The 27,217-nt window shown below is 43.7% G+C and overlaps 1 protein-coding gene and 1 non-coding gene across 8 annotated transcripts in view; one reads left to right on the top strand and one right to left on the bottom strand.

Moving 5' to 3' along the window:
- The window catches only part of DIP2C (disco interacting protein 2 homolog C), a 286,321-nt gene that overhangs the window by 66,233 nt on the left and 192,871 nt on the right, over nt 1-27,217 (bottom strand). For all 7 annotated transcript variants that reach the window (XR_011489501.1, XM_070472279.1, XM_070472281.1 and 4 more), the window contains 10 exons: nt 27,015-27,212; nt 20,020-20,111; nt 13,247-13,357; nt 8,472-8,595; nt 8,102-8,211; nt 7,876-7,978; nt 6,208-6,272; nt 4,031-4,124; nt 3,832-3,951; nt 2,515-2,629 (listed from right to left, as the gene is read on the bottom strand). Coding sequence is in view for 6 of the 7 variants with exons in the window: in XM_070472279.1 (XP_070328380.1) it covers nt 2,515-2,629; nt 3,832-3,951; nt 4,031-4,124; nt 6,208-6,272; nt 7,876-7,978; nt 8,102-8,211; nt 8,472-8,595; nt 13,247-13,357; nt 20,020-20,111; nt 27,015-27,212 (1,132 nt within the window). In the remaining variant the exon portion in view is untranslated. The remainder of the gene's footprint in view (nt 1-2,514; nt 2,630-3,831; nt 3,952-4,030; nt 4,125-6,207; nt 6,273-7,875; nt 7,979-8,101; nt 8,212-8,471; nt 8,596-13,246; nt 13,358-20,019; nt 20,112-27,014; nt 27,213-27,217) is intronic.
- On the top strand, nt 141-247 carry LOC139036909 (U6 spliceosomal RNA). The gene has a single exon (XR_011489763.1). It is a non-coding gene; the product is annotated as a U6 spliceosomal RNA (small nuclear RNA).

Genomic DNA, 27,217 nt, shown 5'->3' with positions numbered 1-27,217 from the left:
AATAAAAAATGTAAAACAGGACATCAAAAACAAAAGGGGGGGGGAGTAAAAATGGAGTGCTTTTAGAATGTGCTCAAACTTACTGAAAACTTGACCATCAACTTAAAACAGATGCATATATACACAGGTTGAAATATATAGTGCTCACTTCAGCAGCACATATACTAAAACTGGAATGATACAGAGAAGATTAGCATGGCCCCTGTGCAGGAATAACATGCAAATTCAGGAAGCATTCTGTATTTTTCAAATTTAAGGCTGATTCATGCTATTGTATAGCAGAAACCAACATTACATTGTAAAGCAATTATCCTCCAATTAAAAAAAATATATATATATGACATTCATGGCAACCACAAACCAAAAGCCTGTAACAGACACACAAAAGGATAAGGAGACAGGAATAAAACATACCACACAGAAACCATTTTTTCTTTTCTTTCACTAATAACTCCTTGCCTTGCCTACCTCCTGCCTAGAAACCTTCCATGTGTACAATCACTAAGAGCTTAAAACTGAACATTCAAAAAACTAGTAAGATCATGATATCTGATCACATGTCCCATCACTTCATGGCAAATAGATGGGGAAATATGGAAACAGTGAGAGACTTTGTATTTTTGGGCTCCAAAATCACTGTGGATGGTGACTGCAGCCATGAAATTAAAAGATGCTTGCTCCATGGAAAGAAAGCTACGATAAAACTAGATAGCATATTAAAAAGCACAGACATCTCTCTGCCAACAAAGGAAGGTCTGTATAGTTAAAGCGATGGTTTTCTCAGTAGTCACATACAGATGTGAGAGCTGGACCATAACGAAGGCTGAGTGCCAAACAACTGATGCTTTTGAATTGTGGTGCTAAAGAAGACTCTTGAGAGTCCTTTGGACAGCAAGATTAAACCAGTCAATCCTAAAGGAAATCAACCCTGAATATTCACTGGAAGAATTGATGCTGAAGCTGAAGCTCCAATACCTTGGCTACCTAATGAGAAGAGCTGACTCACTGGAGAAGACCCTGATGCTGGGAAAGGTTGAAGGCAAAAGGAGAAGGGGGTGGCAGAGGATGAGATGGTTAGACAGCATCACTGACTCAAAGGACATGAGTTAGAGCAAACCCTGGGAGATGGTGAAGGAGAGGGAAGCCTGGCATGCTATAGTCCATGAGGTCGCAAAGAGCTGGACATGACTGAACAACTGAACAACATGCTAAGCACAGCAGGGGTCCCCAACCTTCAGGATCTAATGATTGATAATCTAAGGTGGAGCTGATGTAATAATAATAGAAATACAGTGCACAATAAACAGTAATGCACCTGAATCATCCCCAAACCACCACCTGTCCCTCTCTACCTCCTTCCCCATCCACGGAAAATTGTCTTCCAGGAAACTGGTCCTGGGTGTCAAAAAGGTCGGGGATCACTACTCTAAAGCATCACTACTCTAAAGTCTCTGGTGTTCAATAAATAGCAGTGTGTATCTGTTAATCCAAAATCCTGATTTATTCTCCCCCCACCCCTTCTTCTTTGGTGACCATAAGTTTATTTTCTCCATATGTGTTTCTGGGAACTACTGACAAATCCAGACAGGCCCTTCTAGCCCTTCTCACCCTGGGCAAAGTCAGCTTTTATGAGCCATAACCACAGCCTGTCTCTGATAGGTACCAATGGCTCTGAAATGGGCGGCGATGCTGGACTGACCTAGGACCAAGGGCATTGCATTTCCTGACCTTAGCAAGAGCCCCAGCAGCCCAGCTCCACACAGCAGGAGACCCCAGGCCCCAGATTCCTCTGAAGTGCTGTTGAATAGTTCAAAAGCTCAGAAAACTAGTGTTTACTGTGCAGTGTATGTAGAATTTCCAAAAATGAAGACAACATAAAAACCATGTGTAAAAGGGAAAAGGGATGGCCACAAAATTTTCATTTCATCTGTTTACTCTGTTCTGTTGATGTTGATTAGATACTAAGTCACATCAGACTCTTTGCAACCCCACGGACTGCAGCATGTCAGGCTCCCTGTCCTCCACTATCTCCCGGAGTTTGCTCAAATTCATGTCCAATGAGTCAGTGATGTTATCTGACCATCTCATCTTCTGCTGTTCCCTTCTCCTTTTGCCTTCCATCTCTCCCTACATCAGGGTCTTTTCCAATGAGTCAGCTCTTCGCATCAGGTGACCAAATTACTGGAGCTTCAAGTTAAACCTGAGCCTAATACAAGCAAATGAAAATATGCATAACCTGCCAGGACGAGGTTCATTGCTCAGCATACCTACAGACAGACTTCCACTGACCTGGGAATCACAGTGAATCTCCAGAGTGAAAAGTAAGCTTCTAACTAATGAATTTAGACTATTTCAGAAAATCCATTCTAGCATATACGAGAATGAAACCTCATCTTGAAAGTTGGGTCCTACTTTTATTCTCACACTAAGATAAACTGTGAAGACTTCCAGGCCTCTGTTAGCTGCTGAATGAGACCCCTCCCCAGGCTGCCCACTGAGTTAACGGATTTGTACCTCCGGATGGCCACAGTGAGAGCCTCTGGTGAGCTGGCGCAGGGGCAGATGACTTCTTGGCGTAGACCTTTACTTTGGAAGACGTTGAGAAATGCATCACAGGAAGAAATAGACCCTAGACAGATAGAGGGGATGACAGTGGACAATTAAAAATATCCCGTAATATAAAATGCCTTTGAGGTTATAATTTAGGCAGTGTGCAATTAGGCAGCATGGACAAATACTTCATTTAACATAACCTACCATTTCTGTTACAATGAAAGCTAATATTATTCTCAAACACGTAACTCAAGAATTTTAAAAATGCAACTTCTATATTTAACCATACATTTTTGCTGACTGAAGAACTTAACTTTAATAACTTTTCTGAGACTTATTCTACCATTTTCCATATGCATGTTCCAAGGGAGAACTCTAAACCCAACTAAATGAAGAAAACATTCCTCTATATTAATATGAGTGATGAGATCAAGATATACAGTTATCAGGAACCTATCAGCTAAACTAGTTCCTAATACAAGTTTACCTTGCTTCTTTTAAGACCTATTACTCTGCAGAGTTATGGGTAAAACCATTTGTGTATTAAACAGCCCATAATTTACGGAGTTCTATTGTAAACAGAAGAATCACTTATAAAACTAATATACAAAGTTACCTGTTTGCAGATCAGATGTTCTTTAAGTGTATGATGCTTTAATTTAGAAACACAGATGCTGCAAAGTTTACTAATGTGATCAGAAATATTCATTCACTCATTTTCATTCATTCACTTTGCTTCTAGCTTATATACTCTTCTCATAAAAAACAAGCTAGCAGAGTTTCCGTTGCAACTGACTGAAATATTTCTCAAGGTATATTAATAGTATTCTGTGCAACTGCGCACTTATTTTATCCAGGTAGTTTCTGGTATAGAATTTGATAATGAAGTTCCATTAAAAATGACAAAGTAAATTTCCTGATCAATAAACCTGCTATGGACCATAAAATAATTATAATTAGTATTTCTTGAGCACTTATTATATCCCAAGGAACTGTACATAGGGACTGTTGCATATCTGATGACTGCATACCATCTTGCAGCTAAAAGAAAGAGAGGAGTTTAACAAGTCACATAAAGAGAGGAGTTTAACAAGTCACATTTCCTCAGAATCAGGAAGGAGAAAAGCCAGGACTCCACCCCAGGGCTGTGGATGGACCTTCAGGCCCTGGTGTCCTGAGGCCCTGGGAAGACTCTCTTTCACTAAGGTGAACACTAGAAAAGGGGAAACCAAAGCCCAGGGAATGAGGCTCCTCCTACCCGCCTGGTCCTTCACTTACAGGGGTTTGCGCCGTCGGCCACTATCAGCATCCGAAGAGAGGAGAGGTTAATGTCTCTCTGGTCCCTGTGCGCCACCAAGGCCCAGTGCATGTCCCGGGATTTGACACAGGCCACTTTTGCTAAAGGAGAAGCAGGTGCAGTGAGTGACCGCGTGTATCGTGAGATGTGTTGACACTCAGTGGCAGCCCCCCAACGCACCTTTGTACTGGCAGACCTTCTGAATCCAGGACAGCGGGTTCACCTTCATCAGTGCGTAGGGGATGCTGATCACATGCATCATGTTCATGACGCTCTGGAAGCAGGATACAGGGGTGAGTGGGCAGTAGGGTGGTGTGGGGATCCCATGAAGGGGGTGAGCAGTGGGCAGTGAGGGAAGGTCCACATGGGCATGACCCTCCAAGAGGCTGTGGGCATGGAGGTGATTCCTCAGAGGGTGTCTTGGCGTCCCCAGCTTCTACTGGTACAACTTAAGAGTCTAAGTTCAAATCCTTTTCTTAGAAAAACTTAAGTGAAACAATCACTTTTTATTGGGCTTTCAGTACTAAAGCTTAACTCTCTAGTGTACTCTATATTCATTTTTATTCACAAAATTAATTTCCTTTATTAAATGTTACACTGAACTCCAAGCAGCAGTGGAGAGTTGTCTCAACCCCCACACTCTTCTATCTGACCTGGCTCATGCAGACCAGGACCTGGGGAGAAGGCACACTGCACCCAGGGAGAGTGTGCCCGTCAAGCTCCTGGCTGCCTGAGCTGCTCGGGCCGGGGAAGGCACCTATTTCTTTAAATGGATGACAAATACTACCTCTTTAAGTAAATGGGTCGGTACTCACACTCACAGCCAGGACTCATACGTGGCTCATACTCATACTCATCCTCTGTGGCCGCACCCCCTGAGCTGGCAAGAAGGAACCACGATGGGGGAAGCACTAGACAAACCTATCCTGTCAGCTCTGCCCCCTTTGTGGGTGGAAGTGGTACGAGAGGGCACAGAAGCTCTGGAGCAGCTCTGCTGGAAAATGACCATGTGCCCCTCCCTGTACACATGAGCCTGCTCACCACCAGCACCCACACCTCAGGCATGTTGCCCACTCCATGCAGGTGTGAGGCATTTTTGACCATAAAGATGATGCTTGGGAAGAGTGGGAGCTGTCTAGTCAGGGACCAACCAGCCTTGCTCCAGAAGGTGGCAACCAGGTCCTGGGGCAGTAACCCACAGCACAGCAACCAGCAGATGACAACATTCATGAGATCTATCACAGAGCTCTTGAAAGCAAGACTGTCACAAAAGAACTCCAAGAGCAACAGTTGTCAAGCAAGTAGATGGGCCAGGTATTCATTACACGTGAGGCCATATGGTTCTCATACAAGGTCATCATTCCCACTAGACAGATGGGAAAACCGAGGCTCAGAGTGACTTGGGCAACAAACGATTCTTGGGCACGGGAGCAGGCAATGTGCTGTGTCACAAGCCACAGGAGAAGGACCAAGGTCCAACTTGGGTCCTCTGGGCTGTGCTCTTCCTGCAACACCAGCAGACAAGGAGAGTGTGCATGTGGGGGCTGTGCTTGTATGTCTTACTGATGAGGGTCCAGGCGCTCATGGGAAGAAGTTGCTTAGCTGGAGCCCCAAACCTTTGTCTGCAGGATGCTTGCAAGCTCTTGTACTAATAACTTCTGGTTTATCAGGAAATAACAAATCCTATTTCTTAGAGTTATGTTCCAATCACTTGTGTAAAACTACTAGAATTTTTTGCTTCAAAAAAGATATAGTTTCAGCAAAAGAAACTTAAAAAGAAAAATGGGTGAGTGGAAATCATCACATGTACAACAGACACAGGAAGCCTCTAAGCAGTGATGCTGAACACATCCTGAAGAAGGCCATCACTTCTCACAAGGCACTAACAAAAATGAGGCCTCTACAACTCATGCTTAAGTTCTGACCAAGGGGAAATCTGTAACTACTTTTCCCCTGCAGCATAATTCCTGAAACGTTCATTAGACAACTCAGAGAGACAAACAAGAATGTTGCAGCCAAATCAGATGTGTGAGCAAAGTGACCCAAACGCAAGACGTCAAGGTTTCTGCACAATCTGAGCTGCTGCCCACGGGAAAGGAGACCCTAAACTTTCCTAAGCCTGAGAAACGCCATGCTCACACTGCAGCCCCAGAGTGTGGCCCCCAACACACACCAGTAGCTACCAACCCTCTGGTTTGCTGAGCTTCTGGAAGTTATGTTAGCTGACAACCGAAGACCTCCAGAAATGGCAGCTTCTCTTTATCACGTGGGAGGAAGGGGTCAGATCATGACTCTAACCCTGACACTCAGCACATGCAAAGGTAAAGAAGACATCAGAGCCAGGCCGTCAGACTCACCGTGAGGATTCCATGCCAGAGCCCAACATCCTTCTTGAAATCTAACACATTCACAATCGTTTCAGCTGTACAAATAGAGAGTCAAAGATTTTAACAAAAGACACTCATGGACCAAACGACAAAGGAAGTTCAGTATCACATCAGCGGCAAGGAATGGGTCTTAGAAAAGTATTACTCCACTGTCTCTGTAGAAATGTTGCAGCCTCCAGCCAGAACCTCAGAGACAGTGGCCTGCCTGGAGCAGCAGCTCTTCAACCATCACTTAAAACACCCAACTCCTTCTCCATTTATAATGTGTTTTCCCCCTCCCTTTTTCGTTCTTAAAATATTCTTTTCATGTCCCTCATAAGTTCTCTCAAGAGAGGGAAATGCTGTGTACTTGCAGGAGGAGGTAACTTCCAGCAAACACACCACTAGAATGCTCGCCAAAGTCTCATATCAGGTGCCTTGCCCCCATTTCAAAAAGGGACATTCAAAATACACAGCCTGGATTCTATTTTATGCAAGATTTTTAAATGCAGAGAATTAGGGAGTGAATTTACATTATCTATCCTCCCCAATGGCCACAAGAGTGACGGCTCTGGACCTTTGGGAAATTAGGGTAAGGAATATAGGTCATGAGGTGGTGAAAAAAAATTGGAATTCAAACTAACAAACAGGGTGGTGATCATCAGAAGTGATGTGTCTTCATGTGTGAAACATCTGGACACTTGTCCAGGAACCAGACATCAGTGAGCATCTCCTGAGAGAGTGCACTGTTCTTAAGAAGGGAGACTGCCAGAAGGACGGTAAGAGAGAGAATGAGAACAGCAAGAGGAGCAAAGTGTCTCCTCCATGACTCCTGATAGACTCCAGCATGGTGGCAGCCTGCGACATGGCCAGGGGAGACCTGATGGCAGCCTTTCCAGTGGAGGGAGCTATGGGTATGTGATCTGATCCTTCCTCCCAGGAACCGTCAGCACTGTCAGCATGGTTATTATCCGCAGTCACTCTATCCATGTGCTCCCAAGACCACCCCAAGCAGTGCAAGGAAAGCACATCATGGAAACCAACGCTCAACTGTGCAGTGCAGCCCCAGAACCCCTGAGGCAGTGCAGGGAAGGGGTGCACTGTAGCACGGGGCATGTCTATAAAGACCCCAAAGAGGTTCTGGTGTGCATCCAGGGGCGAACACACTCCAACCATATCAACTATGCGTTATGGCCTGAACTGTTTTCTCCCCAATTCTTACCCTGGAGCCCTAACTCAGGTGTGGAGATGGGATTCTGAGGAGACAGTTAGGTTACAGGAGCTCATAGGGCAGGGCCAACAGAATGGTGTCCTAACAAGGAGAGGAAGAGGCTCTAGAGCTCCCTTGGCACACAGAGGAGGCCCTGTGAGGACATAGCCAGAGGCACCGTCGCAGGCCAGGAACCAGGGCCTGCAGCTCTGGGCGCTGGGCTCCACCCTCCAGACTGTGAGATGGCAACACGTGCAGTTCAAGACCCAGCCTACGGTGTCTGTTTTGGTTGCAGACTAGTAAGACGCCAACTAAACAGTCCGACAGATGGACCGTCAGGGTAGCCGGGGAGAAACTTAATCTGACTCTCCTCATGACTGGTGGGCACAATACACACCTCTCAGGGATGGATCTGGGGTCAGGTTCCCCCAGCAGGAGTCTACCCATACCTTCTGTGTAGCCACACGCCTGTGTGAGGGCCTGGCAGTGGGTCAGAAGTGCGATCCTCGTCACGGTCACCCCGAGCACACTTCCATCCTTGCACGTCTTGTACTGCAATGAGAAGGGGCCAGGAGGGTAGAGCTCCAGGCCCACAGCCACCGCTGACCCTGAGCTGTGTAAGGGTTGCAGCACGTGTCGCTCAGTTCCCCACCTTGTCCAGACCTAGCGACTCACCTCAATATACGCAGTGTCATTATTTGCATCCTTAATGTGCGGGAACCAATCTCGAGGAGGTTTAGAGAGATGTTTTGACTCTGTGACAAACCATAATAGTTTTGGCCAACCTTGGAAATAAAGAACAAGTTCCTTTCAGGCAAGCATCACTCACAAGACAGGTGTAACCCCACCTTCCTGCTAAGGGCAAGATCCACAGCAGCACAGGCCAGACCAAGTCTCTGTGTTTCCACCAAGTCTAAGGGCATGGCCAAGGTGCTGTGAGACTCCTGGAGCTGGAGCCCACCACATGCAGGCTGGGAGACCTCCTGTGTGGATAGCGTGTTAGCACAGGCCATGGGGCACATCCTCCCACCCAGCACGGGCTTACCTTTGAACTGTGGGATCTCCCCCGTCGGGCTCTTTGGCAGCCCCTTATGGCAAGCATCACTTGTCAAGGCTACAGTCACCCCACAGCTTCCAAGCAAGAACCCGATCTGCTGGCTTCCTGCATCCTAGAGACGGCAGCAAGGAGATAAGGTCACAAGTAGAGGTGATGGCACTTTCCTGACAAAGCATGGTCTCACCCTGGGATGGCACCAACCCCTCAACAGAGGCTCAGAGTCAGGGCTCAGCTGACGTCTGCATGGTGGGGGCCAAACCTCATGTCCTCTGCTCACTGCCTAACCCTGGACAGGGCACAAGCTTGGCCTCAGTCCTGTCATCTGCACCATCCCTGTGGCCTGCTGTGAGGGATGCACACAGGGAGCTTGGCGTATGCTGGTGCGCTCATGGGGTCTCGTTTCATTCCCCTCCGGTTGAACAACACCATGACCATGGGCCACAGAGAGGATCCAAGAACATGCCTCTGGTCAGGACACTGACCCCAAAAAGTCTATGATCACACCCATGCCCACCACAGAAACAAACATGCCATCATGGAGTGAGGGCACCACCGCACGGACTAAGCAGCAGCATTTGGGAGCAGACACTGTGGGACAGGCAGGCCTGGGCACCGCCATCCCAAGCACCCAGCTGCCCACAAGTCAGTTAATTCACTTTCCTTACTCCCAGCACTCCCTCCAGCTATGATTCAGAAAACAAAGCTGTGGCGCAGCCAGCGTTCTTGGAACAAAAACATCAGGACTGTGGTGAGGCCATCAGCTCCTTCCTTCCCCCTCCAGTAAAATCAGCAGCATCAACATCTCAGAATCACATCTTCCCAGTGCCTAGCTCCCACATCTCACTGCAGACTGACAAGCTCTTCTCTACAAAGAATTCTGCATGGCCAGCCTCCACATGGCCTTGAGCCCCAAGAAGGGGAGGCGGCCTGATGCTCCCCCTGATGCATGGGGACCTTCCCATCCCAGGAACCTTGTGAGACTTTTCCTTCAAGTAGAGCTTTTTCAAAGAGAATTATATAATCTATCACTTCACTGTGAATGCAGGCATCACATCATCAAAAGCTGGACCAGGCCAGGGGCAGGGAGATGACTCTGCAGCCAGGTTCAGGGAAAGGAAGGCACTTCTCTGTGATCATGAACTTTCAGGGACTACCTACAAACAGGGCACTCAAAGTGGCTCAGGGGAGCCCCAGGGCAACTGTCAGACCTGCCAGGGCTCACAATGGAGGCCTGTTGTCCCCTAGGTCCCGTCTTTCTAACATCTCCTCCGAAAGACCCTAAAACACAGAGGAGGGGTTGAGAGTAACCAGGATCAGGATCCGTGGCTACCATGAAATTCAGCTTTGCACCTGCTCCTCAGCGTCTTCTTGGTCTGGAAACTCTACTCAGAGGTCCAGGTGCATGCCCACTTCAAGGGGCCAACCCTGCCTGTTCACTGGGCTGAGATGAGACCCCGCCGCCTGCTCTCAGAGGGCCCCCAGAGTCTCCTTCACACACCTGGACCCCTGAAGCTAAGCCCAGCTTGACCCCAGAGCCTCCATCTTCAGCGCTCCATGCGTCAGTTCTCCTGGACTCCGGGTCAGCGCCCTGAGCCCGATCCTTGGGAGCCCACCCACACCCCACGCCACAGTGTGGGAAAGGCTCCACAGAAGCTGCTCAGGAGGCACGAGAATCACTGTCCTGCGGCTGGAGTGCTCCCCTCTCCCATGCTGCCTGTGCGACTTTCCCTGGAAAGGCTCCTTCTGGCCTGTGCGGGCTGGGGCCCTTCCTCTGTAAAGCTGAGCTGTAGGGCCACAAAATCTCACAAACTCTCCTCTGCTGTGGAAGAAAAGGCGGACCACCTCTGAGTGCAAACCTCTCCCCTCACTGACATCCTTTCTCCAACAGAGCTGATGAGTGTTGTCACTTGCTAGGCAGTCTCTCCACACCCACACTCAAGCAGCATTAAACGTGGCACGTGACCATCCCCTACCCAGTCCCATCTCAGTCTCCCAGTCAGACAGCATACTCATGAGAAGGATTCTCTCTAGTAAATGTGAGGTGAGTATATGGAAGACCTCTTTCATGAACTCTGTATTTGTGGCCCTGAAACTACTAGCTGGTGCTTTTCCAATTTTGATGTTTGTCTGCCCAAACTGCTAGCTTCTCAGCAAGTGGATTATGTGCTAGATTCTAAGGTACGGACAGTCTGCACTGGGGCAGGACAGCGAGCCCCCCCCAGAGTCCAGAGGCAGATGCTGATGCTCCAGGTGCTGCCGGGCTGGACTCCTGTGGTCTCAGGGCTCACTCGGTCTCTGGTCTACGGAACTGAATGCACAATTCCACCTCTGGTATAGCCTTGCCGCTCCCCATGCTGGCAGATGTGAATTTGGCTTCAGAGCTCCCGCCAGCCCACAGGTCTACTCTATTGTCATATGGCCTTCACAGACCAGCTCAGCACCCTCAAGAGGGTGGAGAGGACAACCACCGTCTTTACACCTGCCCACTGTGGCACTGACCCTGAAGGCTCCCCTGTGCCCCTGTCCAGTTTGTGGCCAAGTCCCAGAGGGATATCCCTTTCTACTACTATGAACTTCTCAAGTGAAAAACCAGCCTTCACCCCTCATTCCAAGAATAAGGACAAAGATACACACATGGGACTAAGTTGTTCTATGAGGCTCAGCAACACTCAAAATTTGGAAAATTTGGTTCTCGAAGATTCAAAACTTCATCACCAGTGCCACTGTGCGTGTCTCACCTCGTGCTGATGGCAACCAAGCCAGTGCATTCTTTCATTTAAAAGTAAGAAAAGTTTTCTGAGGACAAACATTATGTTCTGAAAGCACAGAGTGAGCCCAATGCACAGCTTCTGGCTTCATGACAGCCTGTGAGTCATCTCCTGGCTCTGTCCTTTCAGGCGTGTTCTGAAGGAGAGAGGGCCAGGAAGGAACCCCAGCTTTTTCTTCTGAGAGAGGGTTCCCATTCCTGAAATTAACAGTGACCATATGAGGGTTTGAATGGGTCCAGGTGATAAGTGAGACAGAGCCACGTGGCAGGCCGCAGTTGGGAACATCTACGATGCCTACAGGCAAGTCTCAGGAACCCCAACAGGTACAGATGAGACACCGCGCCTTCGCTCAGCAACTTATGGTCAGGATGTGGCAGAGGCAGGTGCCTCTGTGTTCAAGTGATTTTCCTCTGCAAACCAGCCCTGGTCTGGAAGACAGCAGGCTCTAGACATAAAGTAGACAAATCTACTTTCTACGTGTGATGAGTGAACAACAACTGCCACTCACAATGATAAAACATTCAGGGGTCCACTCATGTGCTCATGGAGGATCTGTGCCTCCACTTGTAAGCCTACATATCCCTCCTGATTATCATCGGAGAATCCAAAGGACCCCAGTCCCCTGCATTAGGTGTCAATTAAAAAGGAGCATCACATGCCTGAGCACCTTCCCAGGTCAGCAACACCACCAGAGAACCACAGGGGAGACCATGGTTACTACTCAGGGAATCCTCAAGCCCTTCTGCATTTCCTGTCAATTGTGAAGGTCACAGGGCTCAGGGAGATGAGGAAGCACTTTTTTGGATGTGTATCATACCCCAGGAATGCTAGAGGCAAACCCTTGCAAATAGGGCTCTCCTCAGGCCACTAGAAGGGGCTCTGATGTCAGGGGCTGCAGGGCTCACCCCGCTTCCAGAGCCACTTGCAGCCCTGCCCAGGAGGGCCTGGCCCTCCTTGCAAGTGCACCCAGGAGGCCAAGTAGGAAACTTGCATGTTTTGTATCCAGGAAATGGAAACAGCAACCATTCCCCAATCATGTTCTAAGTAATCCCACGTTCTCTCCTTCTGACCCCAGGAGCAGAGTTTCAAAGGCACCCACACACCATGAGCAGACCTTGAGGCATTTCCCCATTTTTATATCAGAGTAGCCACAAAGACAGCTGGAAGATTCTCTGGAAACTCCGAGCCTGAGCACGTGAAAGCCCTGCATTTTGGAGCTGGGAGAGTCACCTCACACAGTTTGTTCATGATGTGCTAAACGATGCCAGGTGAGTCCAGGGTGGAGCCCCAGGGCACACGCTGTAACACAAGCAGTGGCAGAACCACCCCAGAGCCGTGGGCTCCGTCTCCTTCCACAGTATCAGAGTGGGGACCACCAGCACCAACCCCAGCAGGGCCTCTTCTCCTCACCCTCCCTTCCAAAGTTATTGCAGATCTGTAGGGCGAGAAGCAGTCATTTACGTGTACAAAGACACACACTGCTGTGTAGGATTCTGACACTGGACTACACTACAACTGTGACAGGAAGATAAGTTATTTCTCCTTCTTTTGGAATAAGATTCAACAAATTATAGCTGAACCTGGGACTTGACAACATGCTTAACACCCGAACAAATGCGACAACTGCCACCCCTGAAAAATAAGTAAAAAATCTACCATTTACTCAGATTTCTAGCACAGTGACACTGAAAAACAAGACACTGGAATGCCTGGCTTTCTGGCAGATCACCCTGCTCAACACACAGAAGGCATCACCACCAGCAGCAGCTGACTCCGGCCACTGAGCTGACCACAGAGTCAGGGCTGGGACGGCCGCTGAGAACTGCAGAGTCTCAGAGACAAGGTAGGCAGCTCTGGGCTCTCCGATACACATGCTGCTGAGAGGAAAGCTCTACAGACACTGTTTGCACATTCCGACCCCACAACAGAACCTGTCAGTATGACCAAGCTGACATTCCTGGCCGAGAGGCCTCAATAGAAAGACGGGTTCTTTACCTTTCTGGTGAGGGGCACCTCAATGGGCACAGGCACAACTTCGGCCAGCAGGCAGCCATAGAAAGCCACCATGGAGGCAGCAGGGTCGTTGTTGGGGAACACCAGTGCCACCTGGACCCAGAGAAAGAGAGAAGGATTAACACTGACACCATTCCACTAGAAAAAATTAAGATGCCCCGTTTAAAAATGCATTTTACTAATAAGCACTTTCATACGTTATCAGATACTCTTCCTTTAGCTCATGTGGAAGGCAAACAGATTATCCATGGTCCTCTCTGCCACCGCATCAGAATGCAACTATCCATACTGTTTACATGTTATCTTCCCCAACAGCACGTACTTTTACACAGATGAAACCACTGTGTATACACTACTTGTCTCTCACTATTGTCACTGGGCTCTAAAGAGTGTTCCTGTGCTTCCACATGGTCTTCACCATGGTGACTGCATGCGAGGCACGTCCTCCCTAAAAAGTGCTGGACTCAGAGCAATGCTATTCTGACCCCAGTTTGACTTTAGCATCCCAAGCCTTGGTTTTCTTACCTGAAAAGTGAGAATACTAGCTAGTAGAACCTACATGCTAGTGTTGTAGTAAAGGTCAAGTGAGAAAATGTGTACGGCTCCCACTATGCCTGGCACATGGCGGGCAGCCGTGAAGGGCACCCGTCCAAAAGGCCCAGGCTTGGCCGGCCCTCACAGCAAAGGCTTCTGTGAACACCGGCCCATACCTTCTGCCACACACGGCCTCTTGGGCTCAGCCTATGAAGAGCTAGGAGAAGAATCATGGAATTCTAAAAGGTAAATTTAAATTACTATCCAAATAGCCAAACAATGCATTGTATGACTTTTCAAATGTTTTCTGATCGTCCTCAAAAGAATCTTACGAACAATCTTTTACCAGATGGGCTCATGATTATTTATTCTTGTATGAACTGTGTTTCATTTCCAGTGCCTACTGATCTGCTAGTATTTATATTTTATAGTATTAACTCTTATATTTGATGCAAAAATTTCTTGATATAATGCTTTCTATTTTCATGAGTGCACTTAGTGATGTATGTACACTTGTCAAGTTTTTCCTGTATGTTATCACCAAGTGTTTGGCAACTCTTCACCACATTTATGTTCACCTGGCGCTCAGGTTTGCAGTGGAGCTAGCGCAGGGTCCGTCTGCTTGCTCTCCCTTGCCTGATGCTCCTTCTGGAGCAGCCCTCCCTACTCCAGCCCGAGCAGCCACCTTTAGGATGGAATAGGCAGTCCTACTTTCGGATCTGTCACTGCACCCCTCCCCACCCCGATCTCTGTAGGACTCTGCCTCATGTGAACTCAACAAGCTCTTCCCACGCGCTACTGTTGTATCGGCACTGCCCTTCCTTGTTAATAATTAACCACATAAATCCCATGATTTAGCAAATATATGTTTTTTGTATTACTCTATTAAATTTAACCCATTTTTCTTTAGAAACACCCTAACTAGAAGTTAGTAACTTCGTCATGAACAGCTGGATAAAACATCTTAATCACCTCCACATCTAAGTAAGCAGGTTGGCATAAAGGATTCAGATAACAGCTAAAGACAGAGAAAGCTGCATCTTAACTCTGACCCTGCAAGCAACTCAGCATAGCTGATGGAAACAAAATTAAGTTTGGGGTCATGTGAAGATTTCCTTTCTATATGGCATTCCTGTAGTTTACTAAAATCAGACAATGAGAGCCAAATGAAACAGACCATAAGGCCATTAAAAGCCATGCTGCACTACTGAAGAATTTTAAGAAACTCTGCAAAAAAACTGTTGCTGCTAAGTCACTTCAGTCGTGTCCGACTCTGTGCGACCCCATCCCTGGGATTCTCCAGGCAAGAACACTGGAGTGGGTTGCCATTTCCTTCTCCAGTGCATAAAAGTGAAAAGTCAAAGTGAAGTCGCTCAATCATGTCTGACTCTTCGCGACCCCATGGACTGCAGCCTACCAGGCTCCTCCGTCCATGGGATTTTCCAGGCAAGAGTACTGGAGTGGGGGTGGGGGGAGGAGCCAAGATGGCGGAGGAATAGGACGGGGAGACCACCTTCACCCCTACAAATTCATCGAAAGAACAATTGAACACAGAGCAAACTTCACAAAACAACTTCTGATCGCTAGCTGAGGTCATCAGGCGCCCAGAAAAGCAGCCCATTGTCTTCGAAAGGAGGTAGGACAAAATATAAAAGATAAAAAGAGAGACAAAAGAGCTAGGGACGGAGATCCGTCCAGGGAAGGGAGTCTTAATAGAGGAAGTTTCCAAACACCAGGAAACCCTCGCACTGGCGGGTCTGGGGGAAGTTTTTGAATCTTGGGAGGGCAACCTAACTGGGAGGGGAAAAATAAGAGTACTGGAGTGGGGTGCCATTGCCTTCTCTGAAAAAACTGTTAATGAGATATTAATCTTAATTTTGTCCCCAAAACACCCAAGCAGATGCCAGGCTACCATCAGTAGGACTTCCAAGGAGGAACAAAAGAATTTATTTGCACGTCTCTGCATATAAACCACAAACTATTTTAAAAATGATCTGAGGTTTGCAATGGCCTCAGGTATTCTGTCTTCAACTGGTGGTCTGAGAGCAGACAGCATCTGTTTTTAGATCTCGATCTGGCAAAACAACAATATTCAGTCAAACATTTGCAAAGCATCCAGCGCACCACTGCTGCTAAGACTGCTCTCCCTGAACCAAAACAGAGGAAAATACAGGAGATGCTGCAGTTCCTCCCCAGACTCTACCCCAAAGTCCTCCAGGAGTATCCAGTCTGCATGCAGGAGTCTTCAAGAGCACAGCACTGAGCAAAAGGTGGCGCTGCTTCCACAGCTAGACTGTGGATCAATGAATCCCCAAAATTCTGGTCTGGTGCCATCCCAGCTCTGTTCAAAGGACAGTCAATTTGATCCAGGATTTAAAATTCCCACTGCTTGATCACTAAAGTTCATGCTGAAAATGTCATGTTATATAACCTTGCAGAGTTGGGTTAAAACAGGATGAAATGTTATATTAACATCAAGTGAATTAAAGCAAAATACAAAATTGTATATTATGCTCTCAAAAATATAAAAGTAACATAGAAAACAGTCAATACCTACAACCTCTTTTAGAATCAAAATTGAATTTTTTAAGGATTTAAGAAAGGGAAGACTATTTGTATCATTCTCACCACATTTCCCTTTTATATCTCTATCAGTCACAAGTTCTGTGTTTTGGTAACTGCACAGTGATTCCAATGCAATACACATATGGATGCTTCATTTTCATAAACCCACACGATTTCTTTTTGTTCGATTCCCTATGTATTCCCTGGCATTTCACTGCACTTAACTATGCACAGAGCATAACAGGCATCAACAGACCACCTCCTTGATCTGCTCTCCTCCACGGTCTTCCCATTCCAGCCACACACCACAGAACTCCCCTCAGTCCTCTCCACTCTGTCCTAGAAACGGACCAAGAGTTCGGGGCTTGCTTTTTCTCCCCAAGAAGTAGTCTCAGATTCCAGAAGCTCCCAAAATGAGAACACTCTCTGTCCTTCTAAAACAGTCCTATCTCTCACCATCTATTTTGGAGACCTTTTTCATTTTCCAACTTGCAGATAGCCAATTATCAATATCTTCATTTTTTCCCTAACATAGCAAGCTCCCTGAAGGCAGGCTTCACATATGATGCATCTCTGTTTATTCCACAGCTCCCACTACAATATCCTGAAATCTTTTCAGCTTAGGCACATAAATGCTTTTTCAAAGCCCAAGCAGGTACCCCCAACAAAGTGCATTAAGAGGGTCACCCACAAAAAAAGCATCAATAATTTTTATGCCAAAGACAGAATGTTCATTATCCTTGGGAGAATTACATTTAATTTAAAAAATTTTTCAAAGAGGTAAAGAACCTGTTTATTGTGATAGACGGTTACTATCAACCAAATACTACAGTGGCATATACTTATTTAATAGGCATTTATATGCACATGCCATATCCCAGCCACATGAATACCTTTCAAGGAATAATTTAGAAATGCAGCCCTACTCACACAATTCAAACCACCTGCTGCTGAAGAGAATAGTTTCACATATTCTATCAAAACCTGTCCCGACATTCTTTCTTACAGCTGAACAGAAATGGTTTATTTTACAACTGTTACTAAAAATGAACTTTAAAAATTTGCAGGCCAAGACTTAAAAAAATGACTCTACTGAGACCTACTAACCAAATTATAAGCAAGACATTATCCATGCAACTGACATTTTAGACATTATCCATGCAACTGACATTTTACTGTAGTAAAATGAATATAACAAAGTTTAATATGCTGCCTGTTTTCAAGTATACAGTTCAGTGGCATTAAGTACATTCATACTGTTGTAAAACTATCATCAACTATCCATTTCCAGAACATTTTCACTTTCCTAAACTGTAACTCTGCACCCATAAACAGTTGACTCCCCATTTCCTCCTTCCCATAATCCCTGGTCACCTTCATTCTTCTGTCTCTAGGATTTAAGTACTCTAAGTACCTTGTATGAATGGAACCATACAACATTTGTTCTCTTGTGACTGAGCATAATGTCCTCAAGGTCCCTCCACATTGCAGAACATATAAGGATTTCCTTCCTTTTTAAGGCTAAATAACATTACATGGTATGAATATACCATATTCTGTTTATCTGTTCACCCCACCATGGATGCTTGAACTGCTGCCACCTTTTGGGTTTTGTGAATATTGCTGCTGTGAAAAGTAGTGTAGATGTTTATCTGTTCAAGTTCTTGCTTTCACTTTTTTTGAATTACTGGGTCAAATGTTTCAATTTTTTAAGGAACCACCATAGTACTGTTTTCCACAATGGCTACACCACTATATATTCCTAAAAGCAAAAGAAGGGTTCCAATTTCTCATTGTTGCTAACACTTATTATTTTTTCATCCTAATAAGTGTGAGGTGGTATCTCACTGTGGTTTTGATGTATGTTTCCCTAACGATTAGTGATGCTGAGTATATTTTCATGGGCTTATTTGGCTATTTGTAAATTTTCCAAAGAAAAAGGTCTATTCAAGCACTGTGGCTGGTTTTTAAACTTTTGTAAAATATATGATTTGTAACCATTTTTCCCATTCTATGTTTCTTTTTCACTCTCAACAATGTCCTTTGGTGCACTGAAGTTTTTAATTTTGATGAAGTGCAATCTACCAATTTTTTTAATTCCCTGTGCTTTTGGTGCCATATCTAAGAAATCATTGCCAAATTCAATGTCATGGAACATTTCCCCTATGTTTTATCCAAAGAGTTTAGGTCTTTAATTCATTTTGAGTTAACTATTTAATATACACTATGTATGTGCCAAGTCACTTCAGTCATGTCTGACTCTGAGACCCTACGGACTATAGCCTGCCAGGCTTCTCTGTCCATGGGATTCTCCAGGCATGAATACTGGAGTGGATGGCCATGCCCTTCTCCAGGGCATTTTCCCAATCCAGGGACTGAACCTGCATCTCTTGGGTCTCCTGCATCAGCAGGCAGGTTCTTTATCACTAACACTACCTGGGAAGCCCCAATATATGCTATAAAGGTTCAATTTTGGATTTTTGGTTATATATATCCAGTTTTCCCAGCACCATTTGTTGAGTGCACTATCCCTTCTCCCATTTAATGTCTTAGCATCCTTCCTGAAAGTCACTTAACCGTACATGTGAGGATTTATTTCTGGGCTTTCTATTCTATTCCTTTGGTCTGTATTTGTCCTTGTGTTAATACCACACTGTTTTGATTACTGTAGCTTTACAGTAAGTTTTATAATGAGGAAATATGAGACCCATGATTGACTTTTAAAAGCTAGAGGTCAAACATGTTCATTAAATTGCAAAGAATCATAGCCTACCACAGAATCCTAGGGCTGTGGTAATCTTATTAAACATTCCTCTAACAAACCCATGCTTTTGTAATATCTCATAAATAAATCATAGCTTGTATTCTTGCTCATTTATGGTGCTCTACAATGAAACTTCTATAAAATTCATTTGGAGTCCTTTGGTGCAGGTGGATAACCCAGTCTTGGGGCATGAAGGTACAGAGCAATATATGGGAAAAAAGTCACTCCACTTAAGGCAAGAAAAGTAGGTTCTACATGTAGGCCCTCATCTTATTCACAGGTAAAGCTTGGGCCAGATTAACTGCTCGGTGTGTAACATTAAAAAGGAAATACTAACATCTATTCTCAGTAAACTGGCATACTGCAGTAAGAATAAAATTCTTCTTGACGAAAGACAGTAGCCTGTATCTACAAATTTAACACTAGTAAAGGAATGTACCCGCGGTTTGCTGCAAGGATTCTTGGTATCACTGACTGATATAAAAAAGTCCACAAGCACACAACTGTCCTGCGTCTTCAGACAGACAGCTGTTTCACATTAGGTCACATGTGTCAGGGGTTGGAACATATGTCCTGGGGCTGGACAGAAATGGCTGTGAGCACTGGCTACACCATTTTCTGGACACATGCCTTCATCTGATATGACTCTTATTCTCTCAAGTCCCAGTTTCCTTGTGGATAACCCATGAGACTACTACAGTCAAGCTCACTGAGCTACTATTAACATTACACCTGCTGAATAATTTCTCCTGGGCTGTGATAAATGTTAAGAAAGCCTGATTTGGTAATATGAATATTAGGAGGCATTAAACTTTGCAACTTTAAAACAGTAGGTGTCTTCTCCACCTCAGATCATGTGTCCTGCAGATGCAATAGTTTAAATTGCACTTACCCTATCTCCAGGTCGCACCATAGGCTCTTGTTTTGTACCTAATTTATGCAGAATGTTGTAAGCAACCTTCATACTTCTTGTCCACAGTTTGCCTATCAATAAAAATTATAAAGACACAATTAATTGTACACATGCATTTTCTATTGTGTATATGTATGCACATTAACCTATATTGAGTGTATTACCTTTTCATTTTAAGCTTTCAAGTTATTCTGAGTCCTTAGAACCCAGATGGGAAACAAAAGCCAGCAACTCTGACTTAAAAAATATAAGCAGCCTGAACACCAGAATAAGGTATTAAATACAAACAGCTAGGGTGCTAAGAACCTACAGCAAAGCCACAGAGAATTTAACTACCATCACAGAAGTTAAGGGAGGATTTCTAGGGAGTAAAACAGGGGAGAGGCCATGGCATTAGTGAGTTACCACTAATTCATGTTGTTCAAAATGACACATATTTTCCTCTTTTAATGAGTCCTGTTTTGTGTGGTTCAGTTCAGTCATGTCTGACTCTTTGCAACCCCATGGACTGCAGCATACCAGGCTTCCCTGTGCATCACCAACTCCTAGAGCTTACTCAAACTCATGTCCATCGAGTCGGTGATGCCATCCAACCATCTCATCCTCTGTTGTCCCCTTCTCCTTCCCCCTTCAATCCTTCCCAGCATCAGTCTTTTCCAATGACTCAGTTCTTCCCATCAAGTGGCCAAAGTATTGGAGTTTCAGCTTCAGCATCAGTCCTTCCAATAAACACCCAGGACTGATCTCCTTTAGGATGAACTGGTTGGATCTCCTTGCAGTCCAAGGGACTCTCAAGAGTCTTCTCCAATACCACAGTTCAAAAGCATCTATTCTTCGGCACTCAGCTTTCGTTATAGTCCAACTCTCACCTCCATACATGACTACTGGAAAAACCATAGCTTTGACTAGATGGACCTTTGTTGGCAAAGGAATGACTCTGCTTTTTAATAGGCTGTCTAGGTTGGTCATACCTTTTCTTCCAAGGAGCAAGCGTCTTTTCATTTCATGGCTGCAGTCACCATCTGCAGTGATTTTGGAGCCCAAGAAAATAGTCTCTCACTGTTTCCAGTGCTTCCCCATCTATTTGCCATGAGGTGATGGAACTGGATGCCATAATCTTAGTTTTCTGAATGTTGAGTTTTAAGCCAGCTTTTTCACTCTCCTCTTTCACTTTCATCAAGAGGTTCTTTAGTTCTTCTTCACTTTCTGCCATAAGTGTGGTGTCATCTGTGTATTTGAGGTTATGTTTCTCCCGGCAATCTTGATTACAGCTTGTGCTTCATCCAACCCAGCATTTCCCATGATGTACTCTGCATATAAGTTAAATAAGCAGGTGACAATATACAGCCTTGAAGTACTCCTTTCCTTATTTGGAACCAGTCTGTTGTTCCATGACCGGTTCTAACTGTTGCTTCTTGACCTGCACACAGATTTCTCAGGAGGCAGGTCATGTAGTCTGGTATTCCCATCTCTTTCAGAATTTTCCACAGTTTATGGTGAGCCACACAGTCAAAGGCTTTGGTGTAGTCAATAAAGCAGAAGTAGATGGTTTTCTGGAACTCTCTTGCTTTTTCAAATGATTCAACAGATGTTGGTAATTTGACCTCTGGTTCCTCTGGCTTTCATAAATCCAGCTTGAACACCTGGAAGTACACAGTTCAAGTACTGTTGAAGTCTGGCTTGGAGAATTTTGAGAATCACTTTACTAGCATGTGAGATGAGTGCAATTGTGCAGCAGTTTGAGCATTCTTTGGCATCGCCTTTTGGGGGGATTGGAATGAAAACTGACCTTTTCCAGTCCTGTGGCCACTGCTGAGTTTTCCAAATTTGCTGACATATTGAGTGCAGCACTTTCACAGCATCATCTTTTAGGATTTGAAATAGCTCAACTGGAATTCCATCATCTCCACTAGCTTTGTTCATAGTGATGTTTCCTAAGGCCCACTTAGCTCACATTCCAGGATGTCTGCCTCTAGGTGAGCGATCATATCATTGTGTTTATCTGGGTTGTGAAGATCTTTTTTGTATAGTTCTTCTGTGTATTCTTGCCACCTCTTCTTAATACCTTCTGCTTGTTAGGTACATACCATTTCTGTCCTTTATTGTCCCCATCTTTGCATGAAATGTTCCCTTGGTATGTCTAATTTTCTTGAAGAGATCTCTAGTCTTTCCCATTTTATTGTTTTCCTCTATTTCTTTGCACTGATCATTGAGGAAGGCTTTCTTATCTCTCCTTGCTATTGTTTGGAACTCTGCATTCAGATGGGTGTATCTTTCCTTTTCTCCTTTGTCTTTAGCTTCTCTTCATTTCTCAGCTATTTGTAAGGCCTCCGCAGACAACCATTTTGCCTTTTTACATTTCTTTTTCTTGGGGATGGTCTTGATCACTGCCTCCTATACAATGTCATGAGCCTCCATCCATAGTTCTTCAGGTACTCTATCAGATCATGGCTCCTCTGTCCATGGAATTTTCCTTTCAATCTATTTGTCACTTCCACTGTATAATCTTAAGTGATTTGTGTGATTGCAACAAACATAATGGCTACTTAGGATGGGTTCTGTAGAGTCTGATATCTCTTCTTCCTATGTCCTAAGTTTCTCAACTTTAATTTTTCCTAACTTCAGAATTTTAGGGTTTTTAGACAGTAACCCTTGAATTTAGATAAAGATTATAGTAAGAATCCTGAACTAAAGTTTTGAACTCTGGGGAAAAAAACACTACAAAGCAGTGTTAAAAAGATTTTTAAGAACATAAGAAAAACCAGTTTTGAAGAACCTGCAGATTCAAATCCCTGCCTTCCTCCCAGTGCCAGACATTTTCTCAGCAGGTCAAGGTGATAGCAAACAGTCTCAGATTGAATCAAAATGACTTTTAAAATCTAACATGAATTCTTGGACACATAAAGGGCTTTTACAACATTAGGTTCTGTAAGCTTTCAGAAGCAGTCAAGGTGTTAAGAGATTTGCAATAATAGTAAAGTGAAAGTCTCTCAGTCTTGTTCTACTCTTTGTGACCCCATGGACTGTAGCCTGCCAGACTCCTCTGTCCATGGAATTTTCCAGGCCAGAATACTAGAGTGCATACCCATTCCCTTCTTCAGGGGATCTTCCCAACCCAGGGACCAATCCCAGGTCTCCCACTCTGCAGGTGGATTCTTTACCATCTGAGCCACAAGGGAAGCCCAAGAATACTGGAGTGGGTAGCCTATTCCTTCTCCAGCAGATCTTCCCAACCCAGGAATCAAACCAGGATCTCCTGCATTGCTGGCGGATTCTTTTATCAGCTGAGCCACCAGGGAAACAATAGTATAGTAAAGATAACAACAATTTGAACTATTTCTTATAAATGCAATCTCTGTTCTAATCTTCCTATTTAAAAGGTAAAAGCTAAATTAATATACACTTTGAATGAAAAGAATCTGAATTTGTCTTATTCCATATTGGATTCTGTAGCAACACAATTTAGGGTTGCTCCTGTCTTCCTATCAATGGATTTATCAACTTGTCTCCCCCCTTAGTGATTAGGGGACAAAGAGGACTTTTCTACTGTTTCTGATTCCTGTAATTCCTAGACACTCCTGGCTCATAGCATGTGCTCAACAAATGTATGTTTTATTAACAGCATATTAACCAAGTTGTAAAAAGCACAAAATTACAGTATTCATTTGAGCCTATTTCTTGAGTACTGAGAGTAATTACTGTGATATTTTATTCACACCCCTCTTCCACCTTTCTTAACTCCACCTCCTCAAGACTGGCTACTTTACAATTATTTGGTTTTTATTTGGTGATTGTATTTTCTCCCCAAATAGTTACCAGCCATTAGAAATAACTCAGGGAGTTATATTTTTCCTAAAGAAATCACAAATACTCTGTGCTGTCAGATTTCTTTAATGTGAACAATGTTAGGAAACTATTTTGGCTGAACAAACAATTAAAATCAACTTGTTTTAACTGAAACAAAAAATCAATGTGTTGTAAACTACAGTTACAATCAATGAGCACCATTATATTTTCTTAAAAATTTCAACTTCATTCTTGGTTTGGAATATTAAAGTTGATATCATCATAAAGTCATACAAAAGCCGATTTACAACAGACAATTTGAAAAAGGCAACAACACACTTTGGCAAAGTTCTAGAAATATTCTTCTAGTAGAAAAAGTAAACAGCAAATTGCTGATTTAAATTAAAGACAATACAACAGTTCTTGACTGATTTAGAAAGGAGAATGAAAAAAAATTCCCAACAAGGAACACTCACCCAGGCAAAGTTATCATTCAGAACTGAACAACAGATAAAGTTTTTCAGACAAGCAAAAAGTTAAAGGAATTCATCACCACTTAAGCAGTCTTATAAATTCTTCCAAAAACAAAAGACGAGAAAACACTTTCAAACTCATTTTACAAGGCCTGTGTTATCCCGGTATCAAAACAAGACAAGGACACCATGAGAAAATTAGAGGCCTGAAGAACACAGATGCACAAATCCTCAGCAATATATTAGCAAACCAAATTCAATAATATGTTAAGATGATCATACACCATGAACAAATGGGATTTATTCCAGAGATGCAAGGATGGTTCAACATCCACAAATTAATTAATGTGATTAATATGACACATTAACAGAATGAAGGATAAAAATCATATGACCATCTCAGCTCATGCAGAAAAAAAATTTAAAAATTCAATATCCATTTATGATTAAAACTCTCAACAAAGTGGGTACAGAGAAAACATACCTCAACAAACTAAAAGTCCTATATGACAAAGTCACAGCTATCAGCATACTCAACAGTGTAAAGCTGAAGCATTTCCTCTAAGATTCAGAAATAAGACAAGGATGCTCACTTTTGCCATGTTTATTCAATATAGTATTGTTAAGTCCTAGACAGAGTAACCAGGCAAAAAAAAAGCATCCAAACTCGAAAAGGAAGATGAAAAACTGTCACTACTTGCAGATAACATGACATTATACATAGAAAACCTTAAGACAAAACAGAAAAAACAGAGTAATAAATGAATTCAGTAAAGTGGCAAAATACAAAATCAATATACTGGTGTTATCAGAAAACTGCTGTCTATATACTGATAATAAACTACTAAAAAGAGAAACCAAGAAAAAGATCCTATTTATAACAACATCGAAAGGAATAAAATACCTCAAAATAAATTTAATTAGGAGGTAAAAGACCTGTACATTCAAAATTGTTAAGACTTGGGACTTTCCTGGAGGTCCGGTGTTTTAAGGCCTTGTGCTTCCACTGCAGGGGGCACAGGTCTGATCCCTGGTTGGGAACTTAAGATCCAGCATGCCGCATGGTGCAGCAAAGAACAAACAAACAAACAAAAAAACACTACAAAAAGCACAATGAAAATGAAGCCCCATAAAATCTGCATCTTAAAAAAAAAAAACACACACTGTAAGACTTTGATAAAGCTGAAGATAATACAAACAAATGGAAAGATATTCTGTGCTCATGGATTAGAAAAAGCAGTTTTGTTAAAGTATCTGTACTACGCAAAGCAATCTAAATCCAATCCCAATCAAAATTCCAACAGCACTGTTCACAGAAATAGAACAAACAATTCTAAAATTTGTATGAAACCATGAAAGACCCCAAATGGCCAAAGTCATCTTAAGAAAGAAAAACAAAGCTAGAGACATCATGCTCCCTGACTTACTACCGGTAATAAGAACAGTATGATATTGGCACAAAATCAGAAATATAGATCAATGAAACAGAATAACCCATAAATAAACCCACACATATATGTCAACTGATTTATGACAAAGGAGCCAAGAAAGGGAAAAGGACAGTCTTTCAATAAATAATACTTGGAAAACAGTATCCAATCAGCTCCTTGTCTGAATCTGGCAAGGGACAAGGGTCAGACAGGAAAGTCTTCTTTCTGACTGACTAAAATCTATTTCTAAGAGTATAATTTAAAAAAAAAAATCAATCCTATGCCCCATTATGGGTAAAATACCCTTTATCCACTAAGAATTTCCCAACAAAGTCAGAAGAAAAAAATTGAGACTATGAAAACAAACGCTCCTGAATCCCATTTCCTTCCATGAGATGCGCAGGATAATGATGGAGTCTACAGTGGGGGCCTTCTGGGCCCCACTAAAAGCTGGGTTATGTTACTTAACACAGCACCTGTCTCTTGACCTCCATTGCTAATGGAGAAAAGTTTCTTTTCTACCTGCAATTAGAAGAGCATTATTATCATAGAAATAAAACTGGAAGTTAAAAATGGTAATGTAACCTCACACATGCAGATATAAGCCATCGTGTCTTTTAGTTATGAAGCTGATTTCTTTGCAACACTGTGGCAGAGTGTGTGAAAATGACCTGACAGTTTGCTTTCTCCACGGCCCCTTATCTGTGCAGCAAAGAGAAAGGAATCTCTCTCGTATAGTTAACTATTTCCAAAAGTTTATGGACTGCATTAATCATACTGAATAAAGAGTTAAAGTTTCCTTCCCTTGCTTGCTAGAAAAGCACTGTGGAAATAGATTTTGTTTCTTCTGAGTGATGCATGTTAAAGAGTTCTATATACATTCTTTCTTGTTTCATTTCTTTAACTACCAATCCTTCTTCAAAGCATTAATTTAATATATATTCCAAGAGGTAAAATCCAACATCTTTAAATTATTAGAGTTATAGTTACTGATTTTTGTATCACTTTCTGATTTTTACTCAAAAACATTAACAAATAATAATTTTTCACATTCAAATCAAATAATTTTCCTATACTGGCCTGGCCCAAAAGTTCATTTGGGTTTTCAATAGTATCCTACAGGAAAACGCAAATGAACTTTCTGGTCAATCCAATATTTCCTTTTGGGTTCCATTTATTTCCATACTGGAAACATAAGGCAACACAAACATAAACTGCCACCCTGAAACTGGCAGTTGCGTGCAGGTACAAGCAGACAAAAGGTGGATAAGCCTCAAAGAATTACCGTAAGTGAGGATGTAGAGAGGTTTTCCATTTGTGTCCATCGTGGTCAAGCATGGAGCCTTTGGTGAAATGGTCCCCCATCGCTGTAATGCTGCTTCTAAAGATGGGGGCCAATTTGTAACTACACCCAGCTGCTCCCCACGCATTGCCAACATCTGGGCTCCCTCTGGCTTTGGCTGGTTTGGATCTGGTTGTTGAACTAAA

This window comes from Odocoileus virginianus, chromosome 9 (assembly GCF_023699985.2).
Source record: "Odocoileus virginianus isolate 20LAN1187 ecotype Illinois chromosome 9, Ovbor_1.2, whole genome shotgun sequence".
NCBI lineage: Eukaryota > Metazoa > Chordata > Mammalia > Artiodactyla > Cervidae > Odocoileus > Odocoileus virginianus.
Note: the sequence above shows the minus strand (reverse complement) of the source record. Positions and strands in the feature narration are given on the sequence as shown.